The sequence below is a fragment of the Xenopus laevis genome, chromosome 9_10S (assembly GCF_017654675.1).
Source record: "Xenopus laevis strain J_2021 chromosome 9_10S, Xenopus_laevis_v10.1, whole genome shotgun sequence".
NCBI lineage: Eukaryota > Metazoa > Chordata > Amphibia > Anura > Pipidae > Xenopus > Xenopus laevis.
In genome coordinates, this window is record NC_054388.1 from 74,385,297 (window position 1) to 74,411,750 (window position 26,454).

General features: G+C 37.5%; 1 protein-coding gene and 1 long non-coding RNA gene across 4 annotated transcripts in view; one reads left to right on the top strand and one right to left on the bottom strand.

The window, feature by feature from the left end:
* vwc2l.S (von Willebrand factor C domain containing protein 2 like S homeolog) overlaps nt 1-20,051 on the bottom strand; it is a 76,407-nt gene extending 56,356 nt beyond the window's left edge. Inside the window, exons 1-2 of one of the 2 annotated variants that reach the window (XM_018237764.2) lie at nt 18,922-20,041; nt 10,691-11,184 (exon numbers count right to left, since the gene is read on the bottom strand). In XM_018237764.2, coding sequence (XP_018093253.1) covers nt 10,691-11,080 — 390 coding nt within the window. In that variant the 5' untranslated portion in view covers nt 11,081-11,184; nt 18,922-20,041. Of the gene's footprint in view, nt 1-10,690; nt 11,185-18,921 lie in introns of both variants that reach the window. The other variant, XM_041578153.1, reaches the window with a different exon arrangement.
* Nucleotides 20,052-20,095: 44 nt separating this feature from the next.
* Nucleotides 20,096-26,193, top strand: LOC121398818. 2 transcript variants are annotated; one of them, XR_005964527.1, is made up of 3 exons: nt 20,096-20,219; nt 21,338-21,530; nt 25,236-26,193. It is a non-coding gene; the product is annotated as an uncharacterized LOC121398818 (long non-coding RNA). The 2 variants fall into 2 exon arrangements; XR_005964528.1 differs by lacking the exon at nt 25,236-26,193 and adding an exon at nt 23,093-24,821.
* Nucleotides 26,194-26,454: the final 261 nt, after the last annotated feature.

The window sequence follows — 26,454 nt, forward strand, 5'->3', positions numbered from 1 at the left end:
TGGCAGGTGACATTCAGTATCTATAAATATAAGCATTTAAAAGCCTGCAAGGTACTTATAGTCTCAATTCTGTGGTTGTCTGAACTTTTCAGTTTAAGTGCCCCTCCTAGCTCATAAGGAGATTGCAGATAAAATAATGGTATATGAGTAATTCAGACATAGTTTCAAGAATAACTATGACACCAAATACATTTTCACCACAAATCTCATCCTATCTGACCTCAAGCTTGGCTTTCTAGTAGAGCAAATGAGTATACTCCCCAAATCATACCCTAACTGCCATTCTATCTGAGCTCCCCATATCTGCTTGTAAAGAGGCACAATGTGAATTGTTTAATAGTATTGTATAGTTAGTTTGGCCAACTGTGGAGTATAATAATGTTAATACTGAAAGGGAATAAAGAAAACAGGAACAGGAAATACAATGGCCATTCTGGCAGTGATAGAAGAATGGACAGCAGTCTATGTTAGGGAAAGGAGATGTATAAGGATTGTGCTGCCATTTACCTGTTATGACAACATCATGGCAACAAACTGGAACTGTTTATGAGAAAGTCTACCATACCTCATGTCTCATGGTTACATAAATACGCGAATCCTTGATGGAGAAGGACCTAGGAGTACTTGTATATTATTCAGCTGTAGCAGTCAATATTAGTCAAATAAGCAAGTGCCAGCAGGGTCTGATAGGGTCATAGGTGGAAAATGTATTTCTTCCCTTCACAAAGCACTGGTAAGACTCCCATCTAGATTACACAATGCAGCTTTTGTTTCAGATAAAGGCTATGAATAGTATTGATTATGAATAAATGCCAATCAGAATAAGAATGTTTACACTGGTGAAGGAGGATATAATCTCTATGTATAAATATATAAGGGGATCATAAAATGTACTCTCTTACTCATTAGTAGATCTTTCCAAATGACACTGATAAAGGGGAAAGGTTTTTTTTTATGGTAACAGCTGTGAAATTGTAATACTTTAGATTTTCAAGAAGGGGTTGAATACTGTTTTAGCAGAAAAGAAAATACAGTGTTACTGAAAATAACTTATAGCAAAATGTGGATTCATGGACTGGCTCAATTATTCTTTTGTATCAGGAAGGAAGATTTTCCTTTAGGTTGTGCACTTTCCAACTTCCCATAAAAGCTAACTGCTGATTGGTTACCATGGATTACTGGCTGATGACAGCTGTACCCACATTTTTACACAATTCACAGTGGGCACACTAGAATAAAACAGCAATAATAGTCAGATAAGATCTGGAACATCATTCTTTTGAGGAAGCAGGCAAAGGAAACTAGAATCAAGGCAGGGTTATGTACAAAGAAACTTCACAGAAAGAGAAAAAAGTGCAATGATAAATATCTACAGGTCTGGGAGTTAGAGCAACGTGAAAGAAGTGCTCGTTCCCATCAATGGTGTATGAACTAGTATCAGACTTTTACACTACCCTGGTTACAAGTGGTTGGCCCTTAACCTGAGCGTAAAAAAACTGAATCTAAATACTAATTTGCATCAGCAGATTCGACAACCCCCCCCCATCCCAAAAATACTAGTATTCAATAGTAACAGAATCTAAATACGGATTTGTTGAAACAAATTTGACAACCCCCATCCCAAAAAAATGCCAGTGTGCAAGAAAAAATTTGCCCACATTTGTACAGTGGTCTAAAGTCATATTAAGGTAAGGGGTCAGATCCGATTTTGCCAGAAACTCAGGATTTGACCAACTGCATAATAGGCTGGAATTTAGCATGTTTATACTTTAAACAGCAAAAGAGAAAGCAGCAGACTGGGACTTTTTGACTTGGCAGCATCATGACTGCAATCCTATTGAAATGAAACCCTTCTAATCAGTTGCTTCTCTACTAGCAAAAGTTCAGTCACTGCAATCAGTTCCTGCTACATAGAGTAAAATTAATTTCTGACTTGCTTCCCCTCCTCCCTTACCCCAACAGCTTGATTTAAATTGCATACTTATAACTGTAGATACAGTTGCTGCTGATTCAATTGCAGTTCAGTCTTTAAAGATATCGCTCCCACACCTTGCTTACAATCCTTATTTAAATACACCAAAAGCATTACAAGTGAAGCTGCTTAAAGGCCAATTATGTTCCACATTTTCCCTCTGCTTCCCAAGCAAAGTTTATTGAGCTCCCAATGTGCAGTTATAGTAAAAGTAGACTAATTCTTTACTGTTAGCTCACTGGGAAAATGGCTTTATTTAAACTGCACATATCCTCCTCCAGGGATGTAAGCTTTAGGTTATGGCAGGTAGACGTCTGAAACTAGAGCAAGGACTTATCAACAAGAGCTGCCTTCATGGGGCTTGTATATTCTATGGCTTTATACTTAAACTTCAATTCTGTTTTTTTTTCTCAATCTCTACAGGGCCCTCAGGGAGTAGCTAGAGGATATAGAGCAAGGTACCTTCTTGCCTTTTTTTCCTTATTGCCATCCCATCTATCTGCCTATATATCACTAATCTATAGTCATGTGATATTTTGGATCAGTCCATCCAGACTATGGTTTCTTATGAAGTGTGCCTAGTGAGGTCCTTTTAGATCCATGGAACCAAGAGTGGCCAGAACTCCTGCCTTCAGCACTCTCTTTGTTACTTCTTTAATAATACTATTTTCAAAGTAAAAGTAAACTTTATTGTCATCTCAGCAGTATACGAATACACAGTGAGATGAAACAACGTGGTTCCAGCTAGTACGGATATATTACTCTTTATTGAGAACCTTAAAGATAAGTGAAATCTGGACTGGATTACTGTGTCCCTCCTGGCATTTCACTTGATGTTTTATGCAATTATGCAATACTGCAGAGCATATTGGTGCCTTATGCTACCTGCAATGCTGGGCAGCTAAAACTAGAATCAGGGGATGCAAGCTGGACTGACAAGAATTCTGTAATTCAAGCAATATAATCCCCATGAGTTATTCATGTGCACATTTATTGTAAAAAACACATTTATTGTAATATGAAAACACCTCTGTAGGCTTTCATGCTCATTATTTGTACAATATCTGCAAATTGATCAGACGTTCTCCCCTTTAACATACAACTAATCACTAATTAATCAACATTCAGACGCCCATTGACTTTAATGCCGGTGTCAAAATTGATGCTTGCGGCAGAATTGACGCGGGCGTCAAAATTAGTGTTTTGCTAATTTTTCGCTGTTTTTTTGGCTAAGCGAAATGAGACCCATCCAACCATCACTAAGAGCTACTCAACAAGAACAAGACAATCCTAGGAAGGCATCATTTTTAGAGGGCAGGTATATAAACATACCCAGATCTATGCAGTGAATTAAAAAGATAGCCATCTAGTGGGACTCCATATGTTTTTAAATCTTTATTTTGACACCCATTACAAGAAAGAAAAAGAACGATGGTTCCCATAGGACCTTCTCCCTAAGTCTAGAAGAGGGTAGGACAGGCACTAATGGGTATGCTGAGATGAGAGTGGAGGAACTTGACTGGCCTGCACAAATCCTTGACCTTCACTCTGAACCCCTCAACTGAACAGCTGTAGCATGAATAGGAACATGAGGAGGAGCCACACTTGATCTCCAATATCAGTGTCTAAGCTCGTTCAGGCTCTTGTGGCTGAATAGAAGCAAATCTCACCAAGAATGTTCCAAATCAAGTGGAAATCCCACTCTCACCCTCGGCAGCAAAGAGAAGACTTTGCTACCCTTAGTTTGGGATTTTGGATACAGAGGAATACACTTGAAGATTTTTTTATTGACAGATTGTATAATACAATATAATGTAATCTTTGTGGAATGCTGCACATTTTGACATCTACAATATCCACAACTCAAATGTCAGACTAATTAATTTTATAATTTTATTTACATCCAATAATCCTACATTCCCATTTTCCCTACAAAATAAAGAATAGTCATATTTTTACAGCCATTTGTACGCTGGTACGTGGTGCTATATCTGAGCTGTCTTTATCAATGTCCCTAACATAGACTGCTTTATCAACTCTTGCTTCTGCTTTCATGTTGGCTGGCAGTTGGAGCTCCCTTTCATCCAAGCAGGACAGACAACAGCTGACAGGAGAGCTATGCTTACAGCAGTCAGCATACAGAATGAATACAGAGACAGGATTATTTATGAGTGGGGAACACATTATTTAGATTTTATCTTTGGACTTTACATCCCCTTTAATTGAAAACAATATACTTAGAATAAACTGCAGGGGCTCTATTATTAAGGACTGAAGTTAGAAATGTCAAAGTTTGCAACTTTCGAGTTGGAAACAATTCATTCCTTTGCACTTCCGACACATTTCTTCTTCAACATCCTTTTCTACTAAAATATAAATGACATGAGTACTCCAGCTCGGCCCTGATGGAATCTCATTATTTCCTATGAGAGGATGATGAAATCTTTTTTGCCAAATATTAGAAAAAAATATTTTGTGTCCAGGATGTTGAAGCAATTAAAATAATGGAATTTCAGTAACATTCCACTTCTTCTGTGAAGTTTCTAGTCCAGAGCTGACAATTATTTCACTTTTCCGTCCAACTTCACCAGAAAGTTTTTTGAAGTTTGATTAATAGGGAATTCCTGCTTCGATGGAGACCATCAAAGTGCAGTGAAGCAGGAAACATTCCTACTGTGATGATGTATAAGTAGGGTCTGTACAGACTATTGCTTTAAAATAACACTAACATTTTTTAAGATACTACAGTGCTAGGCTGCTTTCTTGAAATGACTTCTTTTTTTTTCATACATAAAAGCAAACTTTTGATTTCTGATGAAAGTGCACATTGTGTTATTATGGGTCATCAAAAAATGTTTTAAAAGGCAATTTTCACATTTAAAGAAGCCTGTTAACAGGAAGCAGAAGTAGCAATTTATTAGAAGCCTGTGAAGCTACTGGTGATCACTAGCCCAGCTCATTCTGCAAGAACTCACTACCATTAGCTGCTGCAAGATCTTCCCCACCGAATAGGCACTGAATGCTTTTTTATACTGCTCCTGCAAAATGCAATGGATGGGATAGAATTGTGTCATTAGAAGTGTAAGAGAAGAAATAAGAGTGCAAGTGAAATCTTAGATTGCATATTATGTAGACAACTGCTATCTGCCAAACACAGGCAATATGGATTTCTAGATTCACAGTGCAGCCCAATGTCTTAAATGTGCTTCCAAACATTCAGCCAAAGAGTTAGTTTGATCATATCCATATTTTGTATGTATATATATTTTGTTATGAAGCCCCCCAGAGGGGGCCAGGCAAAAATACTGGGAGCCACTGACTGAGAGGTTATGAACTAAATATACTAAAAGGGTAAATTTAACTATATATTCTCTCTCTTCTTAATAGCTATGGGTGTTTGTACCTCTCCAGTACTCTTGTACTCTTTGCCATCATCAGCCCCTTTGGTACTGGTCACACATCAAACAGTGACACACAGACAACCCTACTTCAAGTTCATCATCCAAAAACATTTTATTGCACAAGATAATCACCCAAATCTTTGATATACATGGTGTTTTTTGGAGAAGATCATTTAAAGTGTTGGTTCACCTTTAAGGTAACTTTTATTATGTTATAGAATGCAACTTTGTATTATATTATTAAAATAATAATTTAATATATATAATAATATATTATATAATATTATTATTGTATATTTTTTATAGTTTTATAGGTATTTGCCTTTTACTTCTGACTCTTTGCAGCTTTCAAATGGGCGTCGCTGACTCCCTTCTAGAAAACAAATGCTCTGTAAGGCTACAAATGTATTGGTATTGTTACTTTTTATTACTGATTCTTCTAATCAGGCCCTCTCCTGTTCATATCCCAGTCTCTTATTCAAATCAATGCATGGTTGCTAGGGGAATTTGGACCCTAGGTACCAGATTGCTTAAGATGCAAATTGAAGAGCTGCCAAATAACTCAAAAACCTTCAATAATAAAAAATTAAAACAAATTGCAAATTGTCTCAGCGTATCATGCTCTACATTATACAGGTATGGGACCTGTTATCCAGAATGCTCGGGACCTGGGGTTTTCCAGATAACGGATCTTTCTGTAATTTGGGTCTTCATGCCTTAAGTCTACTAGAAATTCATTTAAACATTAAATAAATCCAATAGGCTGGTTTTGCTTCCAATAAGGACTATTTGTATCTCAGTTGGGATCAAGTACAAGCTACTGTTTTATTATTACAGAGAAAAAGGAAATAATTTTAAAAAATTTGGATTATTTGGATAAAATGCAGTCTATAGGAGACAGCCACTCTGTAATTCGGAGCTTTCTGGATATCAGGTTTCCGGATAAGGGATCCTATACCTGTACTAAAAGTTATCTCAAAGGTGAACAGCCCCTTTAACTTTATATCTATCAATCATCTAACTTTTAAGTAAAAAGAAACTATCTTTGTTCAACCAAGGGAAAACCTTGTGTCAGGAAGTGAAATACATCCTTCTCTTAACAAAAACAAAGAAAAATGAGAAATAATGTTGCTTCAAATGAAAAAAGGAGAGGAGTCAGTGTTGAAATATCTTTATCTTCTACGCTGACTGTTTCACATCACCCTTGCTCTACCCAGAATGAATATTTTAGTAATGTTCTCAATGAAAGGCCACATAACCTAAAAAGAATACAGAAAAATATAAAAATACCGTATTACATAAGTGGATTTGTTTGACACTCTATGGAAACTTGTAGGTTATGTTCATGGTCATAATTAATTTCAATCATCCTGATATTGCCCATTTTACAGTCATAGACGCTTTGACTTTCTTACAGCATGGGAAAGGATGGGAAGGAAAACTGACTTCATAATCGAAGACTAGTTTCAGATCATTAGCATGGATGGGCTGTGAAGTCAGTAGGGAATGTTATGTATTCCTTTCAGTCCCTATTTAAAGAACAAATGTTTCAAATATTATTTCACATTAAAAGTACCTACCTATGTATAAAGAGTAACTGGAAAAGCTGCACATACATATTTCCCCTGTGCACACATTCGATTTTCACTCATGCTAAACCAATGCACAAAATTCACAGCCTAAAAAGTACAATTTTTGCCATCATGTCTCTCTACATGCAGAATTTGCATAAAGGCAGTTATTTTGTTAGATTGTGTTTCTGCTGGAATTAGTTATTTGAGTGAGCTCTAATTCATCTGCTAGGAAAGGAGCCCCCATATAAGATATATTTGATCTAACTGTCAATGACTATCTGACACCCAACTGCTGCATGAAGACAGAATGAAGAGAAACAGACCATGAGTGAAGAATAGTGAAACAAACTCGAGTATTTCAGAAATGATGCAAAATATTTAATTAATTGTATTTACAAAGTTTCCTTTTTTTTAGTATGATGAAGCTTATATTAAATTTTTATTTCATTGTTCCAGCAATTTCCCAGCAATTTTTTGGGGGCCAAGCCCCTTCATCGGGTGATACTTACAAAGTGTATACTAACTAAAAGAGAATCTTATACTTTATTACACTTTACGCTGGGTCAATTTTAATTTGTAGAAAATATGGTGGTGAAACAATACCTAGTAGCAATGGTGGCACAAAAGTCAGAAAACCTCTGTTTCTATATTGCTGTGTGGAACTAATTGATGTTTTTGGTGAACAGGGGTCAGCAATAGCTGTGTGTTGCTGAATAAGTAGGGATATTAAACCTGAAAATGGTTGGGAGAGCTTTTTTTGTTGTGAATGAAGTGGAAGCTCAGTATAAAAATCAATGAGCTCATTAAGGCACAAGTCACCATGTTTTCACACTTGGCACTCAACACCGGTGGGGGCAGGTCTTTGTGCTCCAGAATGCATTCACCATCACTGTATTCATGAGGGATGACAGGCGTAATAGTATTTCCTACACCTTACCCATCCCCTAACTTGTCATTCAAACAGGCAAGTTAGGGAGTACCAGTAAGTGCAGTGTGCAAAGGAGGCCTGTTATTAATGCCAGTTTTATGGCAGAAGTGGGCTCAATTGTGCCTACTAGCTCTGAACTCTACCCTTCTACTATCTCATAACATGTCATTTTATTACAAAATAATACTTTGGCTCCAATAATATATTTTGGTGAATGGAGTGCATTTCTTACAAAACCAACTGCATTTCCAGTTACAAAACAAAAAATTAAGTCCAAAGGCTCTAAAAAAAAATCATTTACAGGTATGGGCTCTGTTATCTGGAAACCCATTATCCAGAAGGCTAAAAATTATGGAAAACCCATCTCCCCTAGGCTCCATTATAATCAAATAATCCAACTTTTTAAAAATGATTTCCCTTTTCTCTATAATAATAAAACAGTAGCTTGTACTTGATCCCAACTAAGATATAATTAATCCTTATTGGAAGCAAAACCAGCCTATTGGGTTTATTTAATGTTTAAGATTTCTAGTAGACGTAAAGTATATATCCACAGCAGCAACTCAGCATGTAAAGGACATGCTTAAAAAAAAAACCTTTTAAAGGTCTGAATATGTGACCAAAATGTTGATTTTGCATAATAAAAATGAATTTTTCATTTTTTAAGCAAGTCCTATGGGTGCTAAGATATTGCTGTGGATGTGCTTGCACCCAGGCAGTTGGTGGATTTTTTTGTGTATGCTCTCCATTGCTATGGTATATATATATATATATATATATATATATATATATATATATATATATATATATATATATATATATATATATATATATATATATATATATATATATATATATATATAGACTCCTATAGACTCCATTATAATGAAATAATCCAAATTTTTACATATTATTTCCTTTTTCTCTGTAATAATAAAACAGTACCTTGTACTTAATCCAAACTGAGATATAGTTCATCCTGATTGGAAGAAAACCCATCTTATTTACATGATTTTGTAGTAGACTTAAGGTGTGAAGATCCAAATTACGGAAAGGCCCATTATCAAGAAAAAAGCCCAGGTCCCCAGCATTCTGGATAACAGGTCCCATATATATATATATATATATATATATATATATATATATATATATATATATATATATATATATATATATATAGCGAAAGGCACGCTTTGAAAGAAATACAACCATGCCTTGTAATCATGCACATTATAAGGTTACGTCCACAAACTAGAACTGAATGTACTGACATTTATGCACATTGGGAAGCAAGGTCTTCACTAACCATTTATGTCATATAAATAAGGAAAGAAAAAGAGCAGAGCCTGCTTGATATCCATTTTAGGATTCTTCTTGTTCTTAGGATCATAAAGCTGATATTCTTTAAAGAATTTCTTTTCATTTTTTATGGTTCCAATAAATAAAGTGCACATCAATATTTAATACGCATGGGAGATTTTGAAAGGTCTAGAATTGATGTGATCAGCATGAACATAGAAGGAAAAAAAGCAGCCTGCACAAAATGGTTTATTGGCTATAATTTTGCTTACAAGGGCCCCGCTCTCACATTCTTAGTCTATTCCCAATACTGCAACATGTTACCATGTATATGAGCATCGAGAGCAAGGCTGCTATCTAAAACCCACTTATTCCAATACACTTTTGGAAAAGTGTTAGATTTGGACCCCCTTGGTTATTTCTGCACAGTCCTAAATGTTGTATCTTTAGCTTCCAGAAATGACTAACCCCCATAGTGTATTTCTTTGGATGGCTGCGCTGTCAGAAGTTAAAGATGCCAAATATCCTTTATTTATTATCTGTTTTTATTTATAAAGGGTGCAGCTTTTTTTTACAGATTAAGGGGCACATTTACCTAGGGTTGAATATCGAAGTCGAATGATTTTGCGCTATTCCTACGATTGAACGATCGTAGGATCTTTATCCATCGATCAAAGGATATTCCTTAGATCAGGAAATTGTTAGGAAGCCTATGGGGACCTTCCCCATAGGCTAACATTGGCCTCGGTAGGTTTTAGGTGGCGAACTAGGGGGTCGAAGAATTTTTTAAAGCGACAGAATGGTCGAATAGTCGAACGATTTTTAGTTCGATTCAAAGTCAAAGGTCGTAGTCGAAGGTCGAAGTACCCCATTCGATGGTCCAAGAAGCCCTATTCGACCATTCGAAAGTCAAACTTTTTTTCCTCTATTCCTTCACTCAGTTCCTAACACTCTATTCCTTCACTTCAGTTCCTAACACCAGTAGAGTTTACAATCCAAGGTCCCTTCCAAATTCACACACAGTAGGATTTAGAGAAACCACATTCACACAACACTGTACAGAGCTGATACATCAACTACATCAGTCCCTGCCCTCAGTGGAGCTTACAATCTAATGTCACACACAGTAGGGTCAAATTTCACTTATAGGGGGGGCTAAATGTAATGAGAGGAATCACATTCATCCAACAATTTACAGAGATTATACATAATTTACATCAGTCTCTGCCCCCAGTGGAGCTTACAATCTAATTGTACAGATTTACAGATATTATACAGGTCAGTTTTATATGAAAGGGAACTGGAGAACCCAGAGGAAAAGCACTTTGACATGGAGAGAACATACAAACTTCTTACTGTGCCCAAGCAGGGATCAAACTCAGGATCTCAGTGCTGCAATGTAATGATATATATAACATAAATGTGTAAATAAATGTATTCACTATTTTGTAAATCTAGTATTGTATACTGCATGCTTGATAATATTTGTGGATGGCACATAAGTTGTCAGACCTACCTTAAACTCCTCCAGAATTTTGTAGCTTTTCCCATGATATTCACAAAAGTTTTTTACTTCCTTACACTCTGGACAGCATCCATTGTGTTCTACTTTAGTACACTTGGGGTGAATTTTTGGGCACTCCGGTTGGTCACAAACAGGTCCATCCTCTGTACAAACGCAAGGGCAATTAGAATGCCCTGGAAAAAATCTCTCCCGAAGTTTGTATACAAAACCACTGTCATCCACGCAGCCCTTGCCCCTGTAATCATCGAAAATCAAGTTATCATTACTAGAGGTTTGGTCTCCTTCATCTGCAGCATAGTCTTCCTGGGTTATAGCAGCGGAGGATGCTGATGCTGTGATTGCCAACAGAATCATTGAGGCTGCAGAAATATGTAGAGCCATCCCCCAATGCCGGACCTGATATGTGTCACTCCACTAGGAACTCTATCCAGCTGCTGCCATGTGGGTCGGAAACAAGCTGCAAGGAGACTAGTACACTTGGGAATCTGGGGGATAAAAAACACCAATTTTCAGTGTTAGAAAAATGTGAGCATTGTATATGATAAAATAGTCAGCATTTCACAGCCTTTATGTATGCATGCATATACTGTATACTTCTAACAATACAGAGATACTTGTATACATAACAAATTAGAATAAATCACTCTGGAGAACCATAGAAGCCAAACAAGTGATTTTTTATTTAGTGTCACTGCATGTTTCAAATCTAAATGATCCTTCCTCAGGTGTTGAACACTGTTTAATGAACCTGATACATTGAGAATGCAAAGAAAGTTTTTACCTACGCTTATTGACAAATTTGTATACATAAACACTGTGCATTAAAACAATATATTCATAGCACAGATGTGGACTATACAATGGAATATAAGTGAATGTAAAAAATCAATATACGTTTAAGATATTGCTGTTTTATTACAGGTCGAAACTGAGGAATCCAGAAGAATTCCAAGCAGTTTGATCAATTTTACGATTTAATAACACTTCCCTGGCTGCCGGGAACAATTTTAGTCCGGAAAGTGTTAATAAATGAATGCAGCTCAGTGTGATTGGCTGCTTTGATCAGTCAAGAACATTGGGTGCCAGTGCACAGCGCTGAGTACCAGCACCTATTAATCCCTGATGCAAATCACATGAGGGGGTTAATGATTTGGACTATTGTCATAAGTCATGTAGTCTATATAATTAATACTTTTTAAGAGAAGTAAACACTGAACTGCTGGTAAAAACATAACAATAGTTAAGTAATTAGCCCAAGTGCTAAGATACTAGATGGGTCAATGCCCCATAGAGGTCTCACACCAACCCTTTTATACTATAAAAAGGCACAATGTTTACACAGGACCAGTAACCCATAACAACCAATAAGATATTCGTATGTATGTATGTATATTTTTATTTGTAAAGTGCTCCTTGGGGGCAAAGCACTGTACAACACTGTACAACAAAACAATAAATTAGTAGTAACAAACAAGGGGTCATTGGAATAAAAAGTAACAATAAGTGCATTATTAGAATACTATTCACATAAAAATAAAATATAATTACAATGCAGATTAAGTGCTCAGTGTCAAGGAAACAAAAGGCTAGAGGACCCTACCCCGTAGGGCTTACAGTCTAAATGGGAGGGTAACATACAGACACAATTCAGAGGGGTATTAAGGTGCTGTGAGTTACAGTTTGTTACACTGTTATATAAGTGCCAGTTCAGGTGTTATCCAGGTGCTCCCAGAGGTAGTCTTTGAGTATAGTTTTAAAAACATTGAAGGAGGATTCTCTCCTGAGAGATGCAGGAATGGCATTCCAAATATAAGGAGTCGCAAGAGAGAAGGGTTTGATACGGGAAACAGCAGTAGTAGTGGGATGTACAACCAAGTGGTTGCTCTGAGAGGAGCGGAGGTTTCGGGCAGGAACATATAGAGAAACAAGAGATGAGATGTAGTTAGGTGCAGAGGAATGAAGGGCTTTAAAGGTTATGAGGAGGAGTTTATAAGTTATTCTTTGTTTTATAGGAAGCCATGATAAGGACTTCAGCAGCAGAGGGGCCTGTACCCTTTTGGATGAGAGGAGGAGAATTCTGGCAGCAGTGTTTAATACAGACTGTAGAGGGGAGAGATGGAAGTTAGGGAGGCCAGTTAGTAGAAGGTTACAGTAATCTAGTCTGGATAGGATGAGAGCATGCATGAGCGTCTAGGGTGTATCAGGTGAAAGGAAGGGACGGATGTTGGCAATATTGCGTAAGAAAAAGCGACAGGTTTTGACAGTGGTGTTAATATGATCAGAGAAGGAGAGAGAGGAGTCAAAGATAACCCCCAGACAGTGAGCTGAGTTGACAGGATTAATGAGCATGCCATCAATAGAGATAGTAAATAGGGGAGTAGGACCAGGCTTAGGTGGAAAGATGATTATTTCAGTTTTTGTTAGGTTGAGTTTGAGATGGCGCTGGTTCATCCAATTTGAGATAGCCAGGAGGCAGTTAGAGATCTGAGCCTCTGTTCCAGCTGTTAATGAAAATATATTTGGGTATCATCAGCATACAGATGATAATTAAAGCCAAACGAATGGATGAGATCTCCCAAAGACAGAGTGTACAGGGAGAACAACAGCGGACCAAGTACGGAGCCTTGCGGCACCCCCACATTAAGTGGACTGGAGATGAGGTTTTGTTATCATAGGAGACAGTGAATGATCGGTTAGAAAGGTAAGAAGTTGATAAGTAAATGCCACAGTTGATAGAGTTGACCAGACCTGTGGCAAACTTTGTACCTTGTATAACATATCCCAAAAGGTTGATTGGTTACTCATAGACAAAAACAGGAGGGTAATAAGCATAACTGCCTAACCTACAGCAGCAGTAAATGGGTTGCAAGAAACTGGATGGAGCTCCATACTTACAGTATATCAAGAAAAATGAGTCTAACTGAAGGCCCGTGGGCCAGGTGAGGCCCTCACACATTTGTGATAAAAGCCAAGTAAGTTAAGGCACATTAACAAGTGTGCAAGTGCTGGAGTACTAAGGGGTGCAAAACTGTGCCTATTAACACTCCAGCACCAGCTGCCACCAGGTAACAAAATTTAGGGTTGTCTGGATTTGTTTTGTGTCATTTAGCTGCTGTGCCATACTAACTGTTTGTTTCTTGGCTTTCATCTTGCATTGTTAATGCTTTTTTAATCTCCTCATTTCTATACATACTGCACATGGCACTCAAAAACTAAAAATACTGATATCAGTGTCTGGGGATCTGGCTGCACTCTGTGCCACTTGCTAAAAAAGAATCCAGCTTAAGGGTCAGAGGGCAGTGTCAGAGGGTACTAACTTTGTTCATACCACCTGTCATAGGGCAACTCATAAGTACACGGTGTTAATGTGGCCTGCTGACATTCCCTAACATGTGTTTCTGAATAAAGAGCAAGTAAAGGGTTGTCTATGTATCTTTCTGTGTCTGACACTCATGAATACAGCTTCATGGAACAGGCAGTGCCATATTCATAGGACAAATGTAGTTCTCTGCAAGCTGAAACAGAGTGCAGAGGCCTGCAACAATTCATATAGTGTTGAAAGTATGGTGCAAAGTGTAAAAACATGACTTACTATACCATTTTTTTTACTTTGCATCATATCTTTCACAGCATAAATGTAACATAGTAACATAGTAAGTTAGGTTGAAAAACGATACACGTCCATCAAGTTCAACCATGGAGCAAATGTTTTGGGCTTCTTTTCTAGCTCAAGGCAACCAAGCTTGATAAAAGGCCGCATGGCCTGAAACGTTGCTGTGATGACCTAAGCTGAAATAAAGGCTTTTTAAACAAAAAGAATTACAGTCTGGTGCTGTTCTGCAAACAAAGGCTAGCTCAAGGCAACAACAGCCTTTAGAAGGGAAGATATTTGAATTTAAATATGCTCCCAGTAGCTCCCAATGTTTGTTTCTCCTGATTCGCTGCACATGCTGGCTGCTGTCAAGGACTAACTAAAAATATACAGTAGATAGATAGTCTAAAAGTCCCAATACAAAGCTAATTAGTAATTAATTTACAATAAATGCAGCTCAGAAACAAGTGCATACGGGACAAACAAACTTTACAGCAGGTTTGCTGCTGATCCTTAGGCTTAACATCTTAAATGTCTGCACAGGGAATTATAACTATTTGTAGTGTCACTGAAACTCAAAAGATGGTCTAGCAAGATCAAAGTAGGCTCATTTGGATAGGATCATTACTATTAAAGAGCTGCTGAAAATCTCTGCTGGTACAGTAAGTTCAGTAAATAAAATATAGCAATTCTAAACATTTCATAGCATTTGTACATAGGTTTTTTTTATAGTTTCACAAACAGTATTGTTTAGTGTTATAGTTTTAAACCTGTTTTTGGTATCCTTCCCTCTCATATATTCCATATACTTAAGTAAAGCTTTAAGGCAAGATGCATCCTCACCTTGGCCTGAAGCTTTAGTGAGAGATTCCAGCAACTAATGTACTGTATACAATTGCAATGGTTGCTCTGTAACAGATTTAAGAAAATCTTCATGTTAAGGAATATGTTTAGTAGGAAACAGACTTACTTAGCGGCTAGTGAGGAGCATGGGGGGTCAATTTATGTTTGACATTTAAGAATTGGTAAAAAATAAAAAGGAATTAAAAAAAAGAATAGTTATTTATGGGGCAGTAATTGAAACTGTGTTGTGACTATTAACAACTCCTTTACAGGCCACAGATAGTTTGATGTCTTTTAAGTTAGCCTTGTTTTATTCTCCCCGGTTACTCAATTGTGCAGATCAGGGCAAGGTGCCAGGTGTAATCATGAAATATGAGCAAGAAGAGAAATGTAAGTGTGTAGAGTGTGTTGATTTATATGTTTTACTGAGAGCTGATCCACACTCTCCAAACAAACAAATACCTGATCTGTTCTCTTCAATGAAGTCCTTTGCAGTTAACAAATCTCATTGTTAATCATAGTAGCCTAGTACGAGAAATCCCACCATAAACTCAAAATAGTACTACATAAATTCAGCTTCTGATTTTACTGCACACCAGGGAATGAGAAGCCTAAAGCAATGCACATATCCCCAGCTGATGTTTTATTTCATAATGAATAAGGCCCCATTCTGCTCTGTGCAAACAACTTTTGTGTATACATGGAGTAAAATCCACTAAGAATTCACAGTTGAGTTTAACCTCTTCCAAAATCCTTCCACTGGTAATTGTGATTGACACACTAAGTTGTTCTGACTATGGAAGTGCTTACACTATCGACTCTCTCTGTTGAAGTCATATAATAGATCAGGCATTATTGTTTCGAGCACATGGAATCATAATAACAAAATTGCTACTCTCTGTCCAATATTCTGCTTGTATCTCTTTGCAGCAGTGGTCTGACACTCACTTAATTAAGGACATTAAACCACATCCCTTAGAGTGTATTGTCCAGTCTTCTGGGTGGCTTCAAAAATGAATCACTTTCAAATAATGAAAATACTTTCTCTGCAGGGGATGACACTCCAGCTAATGGTCTACTTGCTGCTCTGAGACATATTTATAGACTGGGGTAAGTGCTTTATTTAATGCAGCTCTACTGCTTTAATTTTTCAGTGACTGTAATGTTGACTAAAGGTCCAGTTTCCGGTTTATGGGATATATGTTTATATGTTTGTGCAAAGATGAGGTTGGTCTGAAGAAAAGTGAATGGAATTTGTCTGTGAAAGCTTTGTACTAACGGATGTCTGAAATGTCGATTTTGCCACCTGGGGGTCTGTATGAGGAAGGAAGACAGAAACTCCTGAAATGTGTTGCTTACAGACGTGTTATTGAATTCAGTAAGGGGATTCTACCACTTTACCAAATCCCATGGGTGTACAATCCCTAAGGAGGTGCAGTTATAGAGTTCCACAGTTGGTATCACACTCTCATTTTGACAAATGTGCTCACAGTAAGCTCTGTAACACATAATAATATGAATGAGAAAAGGGGTGGGAATGTGTAACATAAAAGATTTTTAAAATGTGAGCAAAATAATAGATGTTTTACAACACTCCAGTCGGTGATTGCTACAACTCCTAGCATATCTGTATGTACGATTGGGTGGAACTCTAAGTTGTTGTTCATAATTACTGCAAATTGAATGTCCCTATCTCTGTTAAAGTGAATGTTATAGCTGAAGGGCATGTTACATAATCAATGGGAAGAGAAAATACATCAGGACACAGCAATGGGGCAACATGACTTTTCCACCGAAATTTATAGGATGTAAAGGGACAATAAGTGTGCCACAAACATGAAATCTTTTTAACAAATAAAGAAGTGGGGCCTATTTGCTAAGTGACTGGAGGCCCAGCCACCTCACTGCTGAGTTCCAGAGTACAACACAGAGTTCAGGTTGAATAAATTCTGCATTTTATTCAAATTTGGAAGAAAAAACAAAAAGTTCTCTCTCGGCTGAAATCTAACTCTTTAGGGTGTCGGATGAGTGAATGGAGAGTGAGTCCCCTCTGGTGAATCCACTGTTCCATGTAAGTATTGCAATGACTCACCATTGCAATAATGAAACACATAAGGACTGTGTTTAAAAGAGTAAAAGGCAGAGTAGACTTAAAATAGAGCAATAAAGCCTCTATCTTGTATTAAACATATCTTTAATGGGTTCAATAAAAATAATAATAATAATGATGATGATAATGATGAATAAAACAATTATCCACAGCCTTATTACAAGTTTCAAAAGGAATAATGGTTTCCCCATCCAATGCTTCCCCACACATTCTTGCATGCTGCATACAACTGTAAATACTGTGTATGAATGACAAAATGTAGTCACTGAATCAAATCAACTGTTTCATATATGTGCAGGTCAGGTCAGGAAAAATACAACTTGTTTAAAGAAAGGTTTCCTTCTTAATTGTCCTGAGCCTCTAGAAAAGGTGTAAAATTGAGAGCAACAGCCGCACGCCTGGATAAAATGAATGCTACACTGACACTGCAGTTTTCTCGTAGCCTTCACTGAGAGGAGACCGTGGATATTACAGCAGTATGTTTGGCATTAAGCAATTTTGTTAAGCGACTTGGAAGGTTCCTCTGCATTTACAGGCTATAGAAATGAAGGCTGAGTGCCTAGGAGACTTGGAAATTCCTTATCATTTAAATCATCTTCAATAATCCTTTCTCAAAATGCTACAGGTTACTTTATTATGCATAGAGACTGGGATAGATAACATGCAACCTGCTTGCATTATAGCTGCTGGCAAAGTAACTTCTATGTGGATTAAAGTCTCCCTTAAAGTGAATTTGGAAGAGATCAGATGTATTAAGAAAGCAATGAGGGGCCCTGTTCACAAAAGCAATCTAGGATATGGAACTGGGATGTTGTGTAAATAAAGGTCCTAGACTTGGACCGAAACGTTGGCCTGTTTTAATGTAACAAAATAAAATTATATTTTTAAGTAAATCCCAGTGTGCACTCATGCTTTTTGGATTTATATCTATACATGTTTATATGAGTAGCACCTGGGTGGTTTTTTGATTCCAGTGGAGTGCAGATCACAAAGGATTTTTATATAATATATATATATATATATATATATATATATATATATATATATATATATATATATATATATATATATATATATCTATATATATATATATATATATATATATATATATACAGGTAAGGGACCTATTATCTAGAATGTTCGGGACCTGGGGTTTTCTAGATAATGGATCTTTCTGTAATTTGGATCTTCATACCTTAAGTATACTAGAAAATTATGCAAACATTAAATAAACCCCAAAAGCTGGTTTTGCTTCCAATAAAGATTAATTACATCTTAGTTTGTATCAAGGACAAGGTACTGTTTTATTATTACAGAGAAAAAGGAAATCATTTTTAAAAATTTGGATTATTTCATTTTAATGGAGTCTATGGGAGATGGTCATTCCATAATTCGGAGCTTTCTGGATAATGGGTTTCCGGATAATGGATCATATATATATATATATATATATATATATATATATATATATATATATATATATATATATATATATATATATATATATATAAATATATATGTGTGTGTTCGCTTTAACTAACATAATGCTTTTATTTCAGTGAGTAAATAAATACAGAAGCATTTTGATGGTGATAAAGTACAGATATTAAAATAATCCAGTAGGCAGGTTACATGAGAGGTGCAATGCCTGATAGCACATGTTATCAATTTCCTTACCTTTAAGGGGGTTAATCCTGAAGAATAGCAGGACAACCTTGTGCCAATGGATAACCATCCATATTTATCCCATCCTAGGTGTCAGAAGGGCCCATTTTAGGAAGATCTAAAGCGTGTCCTTTCAGGTTTCCATCCATGGCACAGAACAGAAGATTTGGTATGCATACAGTATTGCCACCAGGATTCCCAGCTCTGCACAGCCTGGTTTACTAATATGCAGCGATGACCCCACAATACACAGAGATTAATCCACAGCTCATTGTGACCTTCTGGTACTTGCACTGGAGTCCCAACTGCAATATATCCCGTTCGGTTGGGTTCCCCTCAATCAGCGGCAGATGAGGAGGCGGTGTGTGTATGTGCATGTGTATATTATGATTTCAGCAGCACAAACAGCAACAGCATGAAGCTCAGCCTCTGCCCAGCCTGGAACACCCTCCGTACCATGGCAATATGTTGCTTCAGTGGGAGGCTGCAGTCAGAAAAGTAGCCAGAGGATAAAAAACAAGGGGAATTCATAACTTTTTACATTTCAGGTGATCACCCTGCAGTGTGAGAATACAATAAATACAACCAACATTTTGCTTCACAACCAGAGTCAATTCAGCACCACAATAGAGATAATATGGGGGAGCAAACAACACCCCAACAATGATTAGCTCCCAAGTGGCTGCTTTTTCATCATTACGAACACATCAATGCTCTTGTCTCCATCTAAACACTGCTTGACTGTAGCACCCCGGGCATAGTTATAATCCGCACCATGGACAGCAATGCGACTCATACAACAGGCTGTTTGTCTTCAGCACCACGGACAGCGGCTCCGAGCTCCGTCAAGAAGTGAACTGACTTGAATAGAGCTCTGCCCATTGACAAGCGACGCCAAGCAGAGATCAGCACCACGGACAGCGGAGAGTCGCGCTGAGCTGTACCCAGAGAGAGTCGCGCTGTTCTGAGCTGTTCCCAGAGAGAGAGTCGCCCGGCAGTACAATGGCACACAGCGCCCCTGATACACGCACTCACAACAGCAACAGCAGCAGAGGCGCAGCGTTTCCTCCACTGCACAGCAGGACGCAACAGCGACACAGCAACGCTCCAGTCCGTAGCAGAAGAGACGCTAGGGGGGAAAACTGATGAAATAAAGAACAGAATCACCTAACGTGGGCTGGGGCTCTCCCCCCCTTCCCTTCAGTTAACTACTTGTGTAACGCTGCAAGGGAAAAAAAAATGTCTATGATAGTGATGTTTAACTTGCTACCATTCAACTATCGCAGAACGACAGCCGGCACCATCCACTGGTAGTTAAAGGTCGCTGGGAATTTTAATGCAACGGCAGCGAGAGGGTCCCAAGTTAGACCTAATTTACAATGCTGACTTGTTTATAGCGTCAGTTGAATAGTAAATAGGGCCGTAAATATAATTTAGAACCCTGCAATTGGTTCTACTTTTCAGTTAGCACATAAACATAAAATTGTAAATCATTTCAATGATTAGTTTAGGCATCTGGATAGTTCACGGTGCAGTGACCACTATTACTATTTTAGATACAGAGGTAAATTATATTACTTTACAGGTAAGACATCACAGGTCTTTGCTCTGCAAGTGTTGTATATGGCAATACATGTTCGCCCTTGAACATTATAAATCCTTTAAGCCTGAGCCTGCATTTTGTCTGCATTCAAGCCCATGGATAATGCATTATCCAACATTCATTATTTTGCTTTTCTGTGGTCGAAGTATTTACTGAAGCCGCAAACTGATAGGTTTAAATACTGTTAAAGGGATTCGTGTACCTCTGGGAGTAGGGAGAAGATCTCGAGGATCTTTGATACTATAGAAATGCCCAGTTTCCAGGTTTAGTTCATTGTTATTAGGGATGCACAGAATCCACTATTTTGGATTCGGCCAAACCCCCGATTCGGCTGAATATCGAGCCAAATCCTAATTTGCATATGCAAATCCTAATTTGCATATGTAAATTAGGGGTGGGAAGGGTTAAACATTTTTTACTTCCTTGTTTTGTGACAATAAGTCACGTGAGTTCCTTCCACACCCCTAATTTGCATATGAAAATTAGGATTCGGTTCAGCCAGGCAGAAGGATTTGCCCGAATCCTGCTGAAAAAGGTTGAATCGCGAACCGAATCCTGGATTCGGTGCATCCCTAATTCTCATACACTCTTACCGCTGTAATATCTTTGGTTAGAACTGGGAAAAAAAATCATTGCTCACATTATGATAGCGGTGCAGCAAATGCAAAATGCATTTGATTGCTATAATGAGTATATTAAAATAAAGCACAGGACCATACAACTGCAAAACATGTATTCAGGCTGAAGAAATTGCATAAAATGAATTATGTTGCTGTCTTTGTGCAAATGACTGCATTATTTACAGCTGCATGTACTCTTCTTCAGGACCAGATTCGGACTGTGCCATCAGAGCCTCCAGAGATCAGGTAATCCCAATTGTGATTGAAGGTTACACACTGAGTGAACATCATCCTCGTGTCTGTCCAGGCTCTCCAGCTGAGAGGACCAACAGCTTGACTGAGCCGTCATTGCTAGCCAGGGAAACCAACTGACCTGCAGAAAAAAGGAAATCGGAGAGGTGAGCTTCGTGCTGAGGGTGTTGCAGAGAATAATGATTGGATTGCTGATGATGTGCGCTGAATTAATGCGTTTATTGGAAATAACTTCAATGCAATCTTGATAAATCAATTCAAATAAGATGCCTTGTCCAAGCCAGCAAATAAACTCATAAATCCCAGCCAAGGACAGCTTTTACCTGTTTGTTGCCAATAACCCTTGAGAGGAAAAATATTTTAGGGCTCACCCGACTTTAACCAGTTCTTCAACCCATTGTAAATAAGTCGCAATTTATGTAGTCACAAATGGTCCCATGTTTTATATATGGGAAACCCTGCAAATTCATTCCATGATACTAAAGTAGTTTGTGTTTTAAAATGCATGGTTTAGTATTACCAGAACATATGCAATTTATTTCATTATAAGGGAAATCCGTTATCAAGAAAGCTCCAAATATCAAGAAGGTTATCTCCCATAGACTCCATATTAATCTGTATATTCATAGCAATCTGGATAATATGTCCCATACCTGTATTTATCTAATTATGGAAGGGACTAATAGAGGTTACCAGCTATTTATGTGTCATATAAACACATATTGTATGTTTGCATATATATATAGAAAGAGAGCGAGAGAGAGAGAGAGAGAGAGAGAGAGTATGCGCTGCTTCGCTCTATCTGATGCAGACAAAATATTTTTTGTGTGCTCCAGCAGTGCATTTCTAATGTATTTTAATGTTGACTTTACTTAAACAACCCCAAGTGGACATATAAACATGATGGGGGTTCCTGTACAGTCTCAGACTGTTCAGTGAAGTGGGCCAAGAGGAAGAGAACATAAAAGAGCAGTCTATAGAAAAAAAAATGCGCAGGTGTTGAAAGAGACAAAAATGGCCCCAATCTCTATGGATCCTATGGATATTATGTCCAGCAGTTTATCTATCCTTAATGCTTTCCAGGGCAGCATTAATTATACCAACATTTCCTGTTCATTCACAAAGGACCTGCTGTGAATGTTAATATTTCTAATGAACAAAATAAAAATCTCAAAATTTTTTGGTGTAATAACACAACAGCACCCTACTGGCTGATGTCTTAGCTGAGCCCACATATTTCGCAATCTTGGTTTCAATTCAGTACTGCAGTGGTGACCTCATAAAAACTTGCAAATCCTCCCGACTGGTTAGTTAGTGAAGATTGAGGGGGAAAGCTAATAGAAATCCAATCTGATCTTATTTGAGAACATACATCAAGAGGGTTGTTCCATATGCTTTTAGTTTGCAGCTTTATCAGAAATGCACTTTTCAATCTCAATTGTCACTCAATTGTCCTTCAAGTCCATCGGACCATGTTGAAGTCAGGATTGTTTTGTTTGAGTTATCTGGGAAAACACACAGTAGATGAATAGCAGATGTATCAAAGATACATGAGGGCTAACCCTTTCTGTGCTTCACTCCGTCTAGGATGTTCCCCCTATATATCTTATTGGTATGAGTAGCCGCCTAGTCTACTTCCTGATAACTATTCTATTACTTTATTATGGAAAAGCTTCTAACCTGATACTGGGTTCTCTTCTCTGTGCAGGACAAATAATCTAAAAGATCAATTGTTGTCTTTAGAACAAAGTATGGACAACTTGGCATTTATACCGGAGACATTTGAAATAACCTACAAAGAAATCTAATATTCTAGAATTTTTGTGGCGACATATGTGCTAGACTTTCACCGTGTGGTTTATTTTTCCACAAACACCACAGTTTGTTGTGCTGAAAAAATGCAGATGTTATAATTATTTGCCACTTGCCTTCCATATCAACCAATGGGCAACATATTTGGAAGAAATTGGCAACAGGAAAGCCTTGTTTTTTTAAGAAGAACAGTTCTAGCACATTGGAGAGGAGCTTCTCTTACAAGACTGATCAATGTTTATGCTAGTGCAGATATAAAAACACAACCATACTATCATTTTGTATCAGTGACACAAAATGATGCATGTTCACTTTTCACTACTGAGGATCTTTTTCAAATTATACATGTTCTAATACAATGTTTGATGGTGTATAGACAACAGAAGTACCTACAGTATGTACTTGAGCCAGAACTGGGAATTCCTGAAGATGTTGTTCACTTCAAAATAAATAATACAGAAGGGCTTTTGGGAGGAAATAGGAAAACATTATGGAAACACTTCATCAAACAATGGAATAATCACAATAAACTTCAAACTATAAAAAACTATAAAACTTGGGGAACCCAAGGTTTATATTTATACATTCATCTATAAATATATTTATTACAAAAATGTAAATGGAGATAAGGTGCTGTATCTCTTTAAAGTGAATGTAAACCTTCCAAAGAGGCAATTACAACAGAAGTACAGATAGAATAGGTATCATCCCTACTACCTCAACTACTACCTGGTTGTTTTCTGACAATACTGTGTCATTTTTATTTTATGGAGCTATTGCTTTGTCATCCAATAAACTGTAGAATCACTTCTATCAAAAATCTGTGTCTTTTCATCAGTTGCTGAACTATGGCTCCTATTACCTCAATATAACAAAGAGCTGATGGGTGATTCTGGTAGTTATATTCAGCTACAGCTGAAAAGCCAGAGGTTTCTGATCCTTGCTCTGTGGAGAAGCATGACCATTCTCCTTGTAGCAGGTAAATTGCCTGTGTTGCTTGCTAGTGCTTAGTCTATATTTGCCTTAAATTCAACAGAGCTGAATCTCCCCTTAAATATTACAAATACCAATTTGTCATTCCATCACCTTACACATACTGTAAAGAAGGAACTAATAAAATGATGCATTAAGCCTGATCTTCACATTGCATCGTACAGCACTATGTTATTGTCAATGTTAATGTCTAGAGATCAGTCCCTAACAAGAAATTATGTTGCACGTGTCCTTGTTTTACATGTTTAACAATACATGGAACCAAATTCCCTAGAGCAGATGGGAGACAATGTGTTTCATTCATTATTCAAATAGCAACAAACATACTACGTGCGGCTGTAGCCTTCTTAAATGTGAGTGCTATTGACCAGCCAAGGAATGTGATAAGCGTAATCAGCTTGCCAGTACCTAAGCCAATCATTATAAAAATTACACAAACAGATTTTTTCTCCAAGCAAACTCTCAAACCACACAAAGTCCACAATCCACTGAGGTTACCTTTCATTGTATGAAAACTCACAGAAGGTTTTGGATGAAATAAACATAAGTTTCTTTCCTATACATAAACTGCACATTTTCTAGATTACTGAATTGAAAATGAGATCTCTCTGGTTTGGAAAGCCAAGCAATGCACTTGTACATTGATTTATTGATCTACTAAAAAGTCATGTCCTGTGTTTTTGTCTCCAACAAGGGGCAATTCTAATTCCAATTTTCTGCCCTAGTAGAATTGAATCTGGATAATTGTCATGGTACCATGCATTGGGGTACAGTGGTAAATTATCCTGTGCTGCATTAACTCCTTGTTGGCATGCACTAATTTGTGGGGTTTGACCAAATATGGAAGTCACCCTTTAATATTAGTAATGTTATTCTGATAATACCAACCAGTACTCATACAATATTTAAATGTGAATTTAATCTATAAAACAGCTTCACCTCTTGAGTGTAAAAATGTGTTACCTCCACTTGTCCTGTTCTTTAAAAACATGACAGTAAGACTTTGGCTTTGGTTCAACTGGATACTAATTATTCATGTGTTCTAGTTTTCAGGATACCCCTGCTTTCTTGTTTGCCCTTTCTTTGAAACCCGAGGCTTTGGACATCCCTTCTCGTGATGATTTCATAATTCAATTGCCATGACATCATAAACTCTACTGACAGTCTAATGTAGCAGATTCTCCAACAGACTCAACCATGTCAGCAGTTTCATATAACTGAGTGTGCTTTTCTGCATCTGTAAATGTATTTCTTCAGCGATAGCAGGAGAAAAAGTACAATATTTGTATGGTGGAATCTCCCTACTTTACATGGACTGAATCAAGGGAAAAATGTTGGGCTATGCCTGCTGATATTACAGAACACATATTATTTCCAAATGCAGTAAACTGTGAGAACCTGCCAATGACTATTCATTGTTCCTGTGGCTTAATAGTGTTTGGAACACCACCAGACAATATACAGCAACAGAGCTAATGTTAGTGTGTGGAAGGGAGTATTAATCAGAGAGATGATTGCAGCCCGGGTCCCGTCGCTGTTATTCCCTGTGTGATTACGCTTCTGTGAATTTTCTGTCCTTTTGCTTTAATACAACAGATGATGTAAAGGGGAACAGCAATACTTTCTCCCATTGTCCCTTTCCTTTAGTCAAGAGAGCGAGAGAGAAGATCAAACATCTCAGGAAGACAGATAATACACACAGTCATCAAACAGGATTTCATTCTGTACAATGAGTTCTAAGCAGAAAATGGTTACAAATAATCAAAACATGGTAAAATCACTTAAAATAAACAATTGTTTGGACATGGTTTAGAGGCAATGTAGTGTTTCAATCAGTTTGGTAGAATTGGCCTTTCTGAAACTATATAAAGCATTTGTTTAGTAGAACCACAGCAACAAAAGTCTGCAAGGTATATTTATCAAACAGCAGGTTGCTGCATCATTTATTTAACTCTTGTTTCTTGGAAATTACTACCACACAGCTGGTGTGTGAACAAAAAATGTTTGGGCTCCAAAATGGACCAGAAGAACAGGCAATTTGCCCAAAAATTCAGCTCTGCCTGGGTTTGGCAACAGTGTATCCTTGTGAGGCAGATAAGCCTTGTAGGCATTTCCTATTCAGCCTCTCCTACTCACTACAATTTTGTGGGTAACAAACAGTGGGTATATAGAGCAAAGGAGAACTACACTTGCTACCTGCAAACACCTGCACCAAGTGCTCCCTATGTATATTGCACCTCTGCACCCAAAAGATTTGCATCTGAT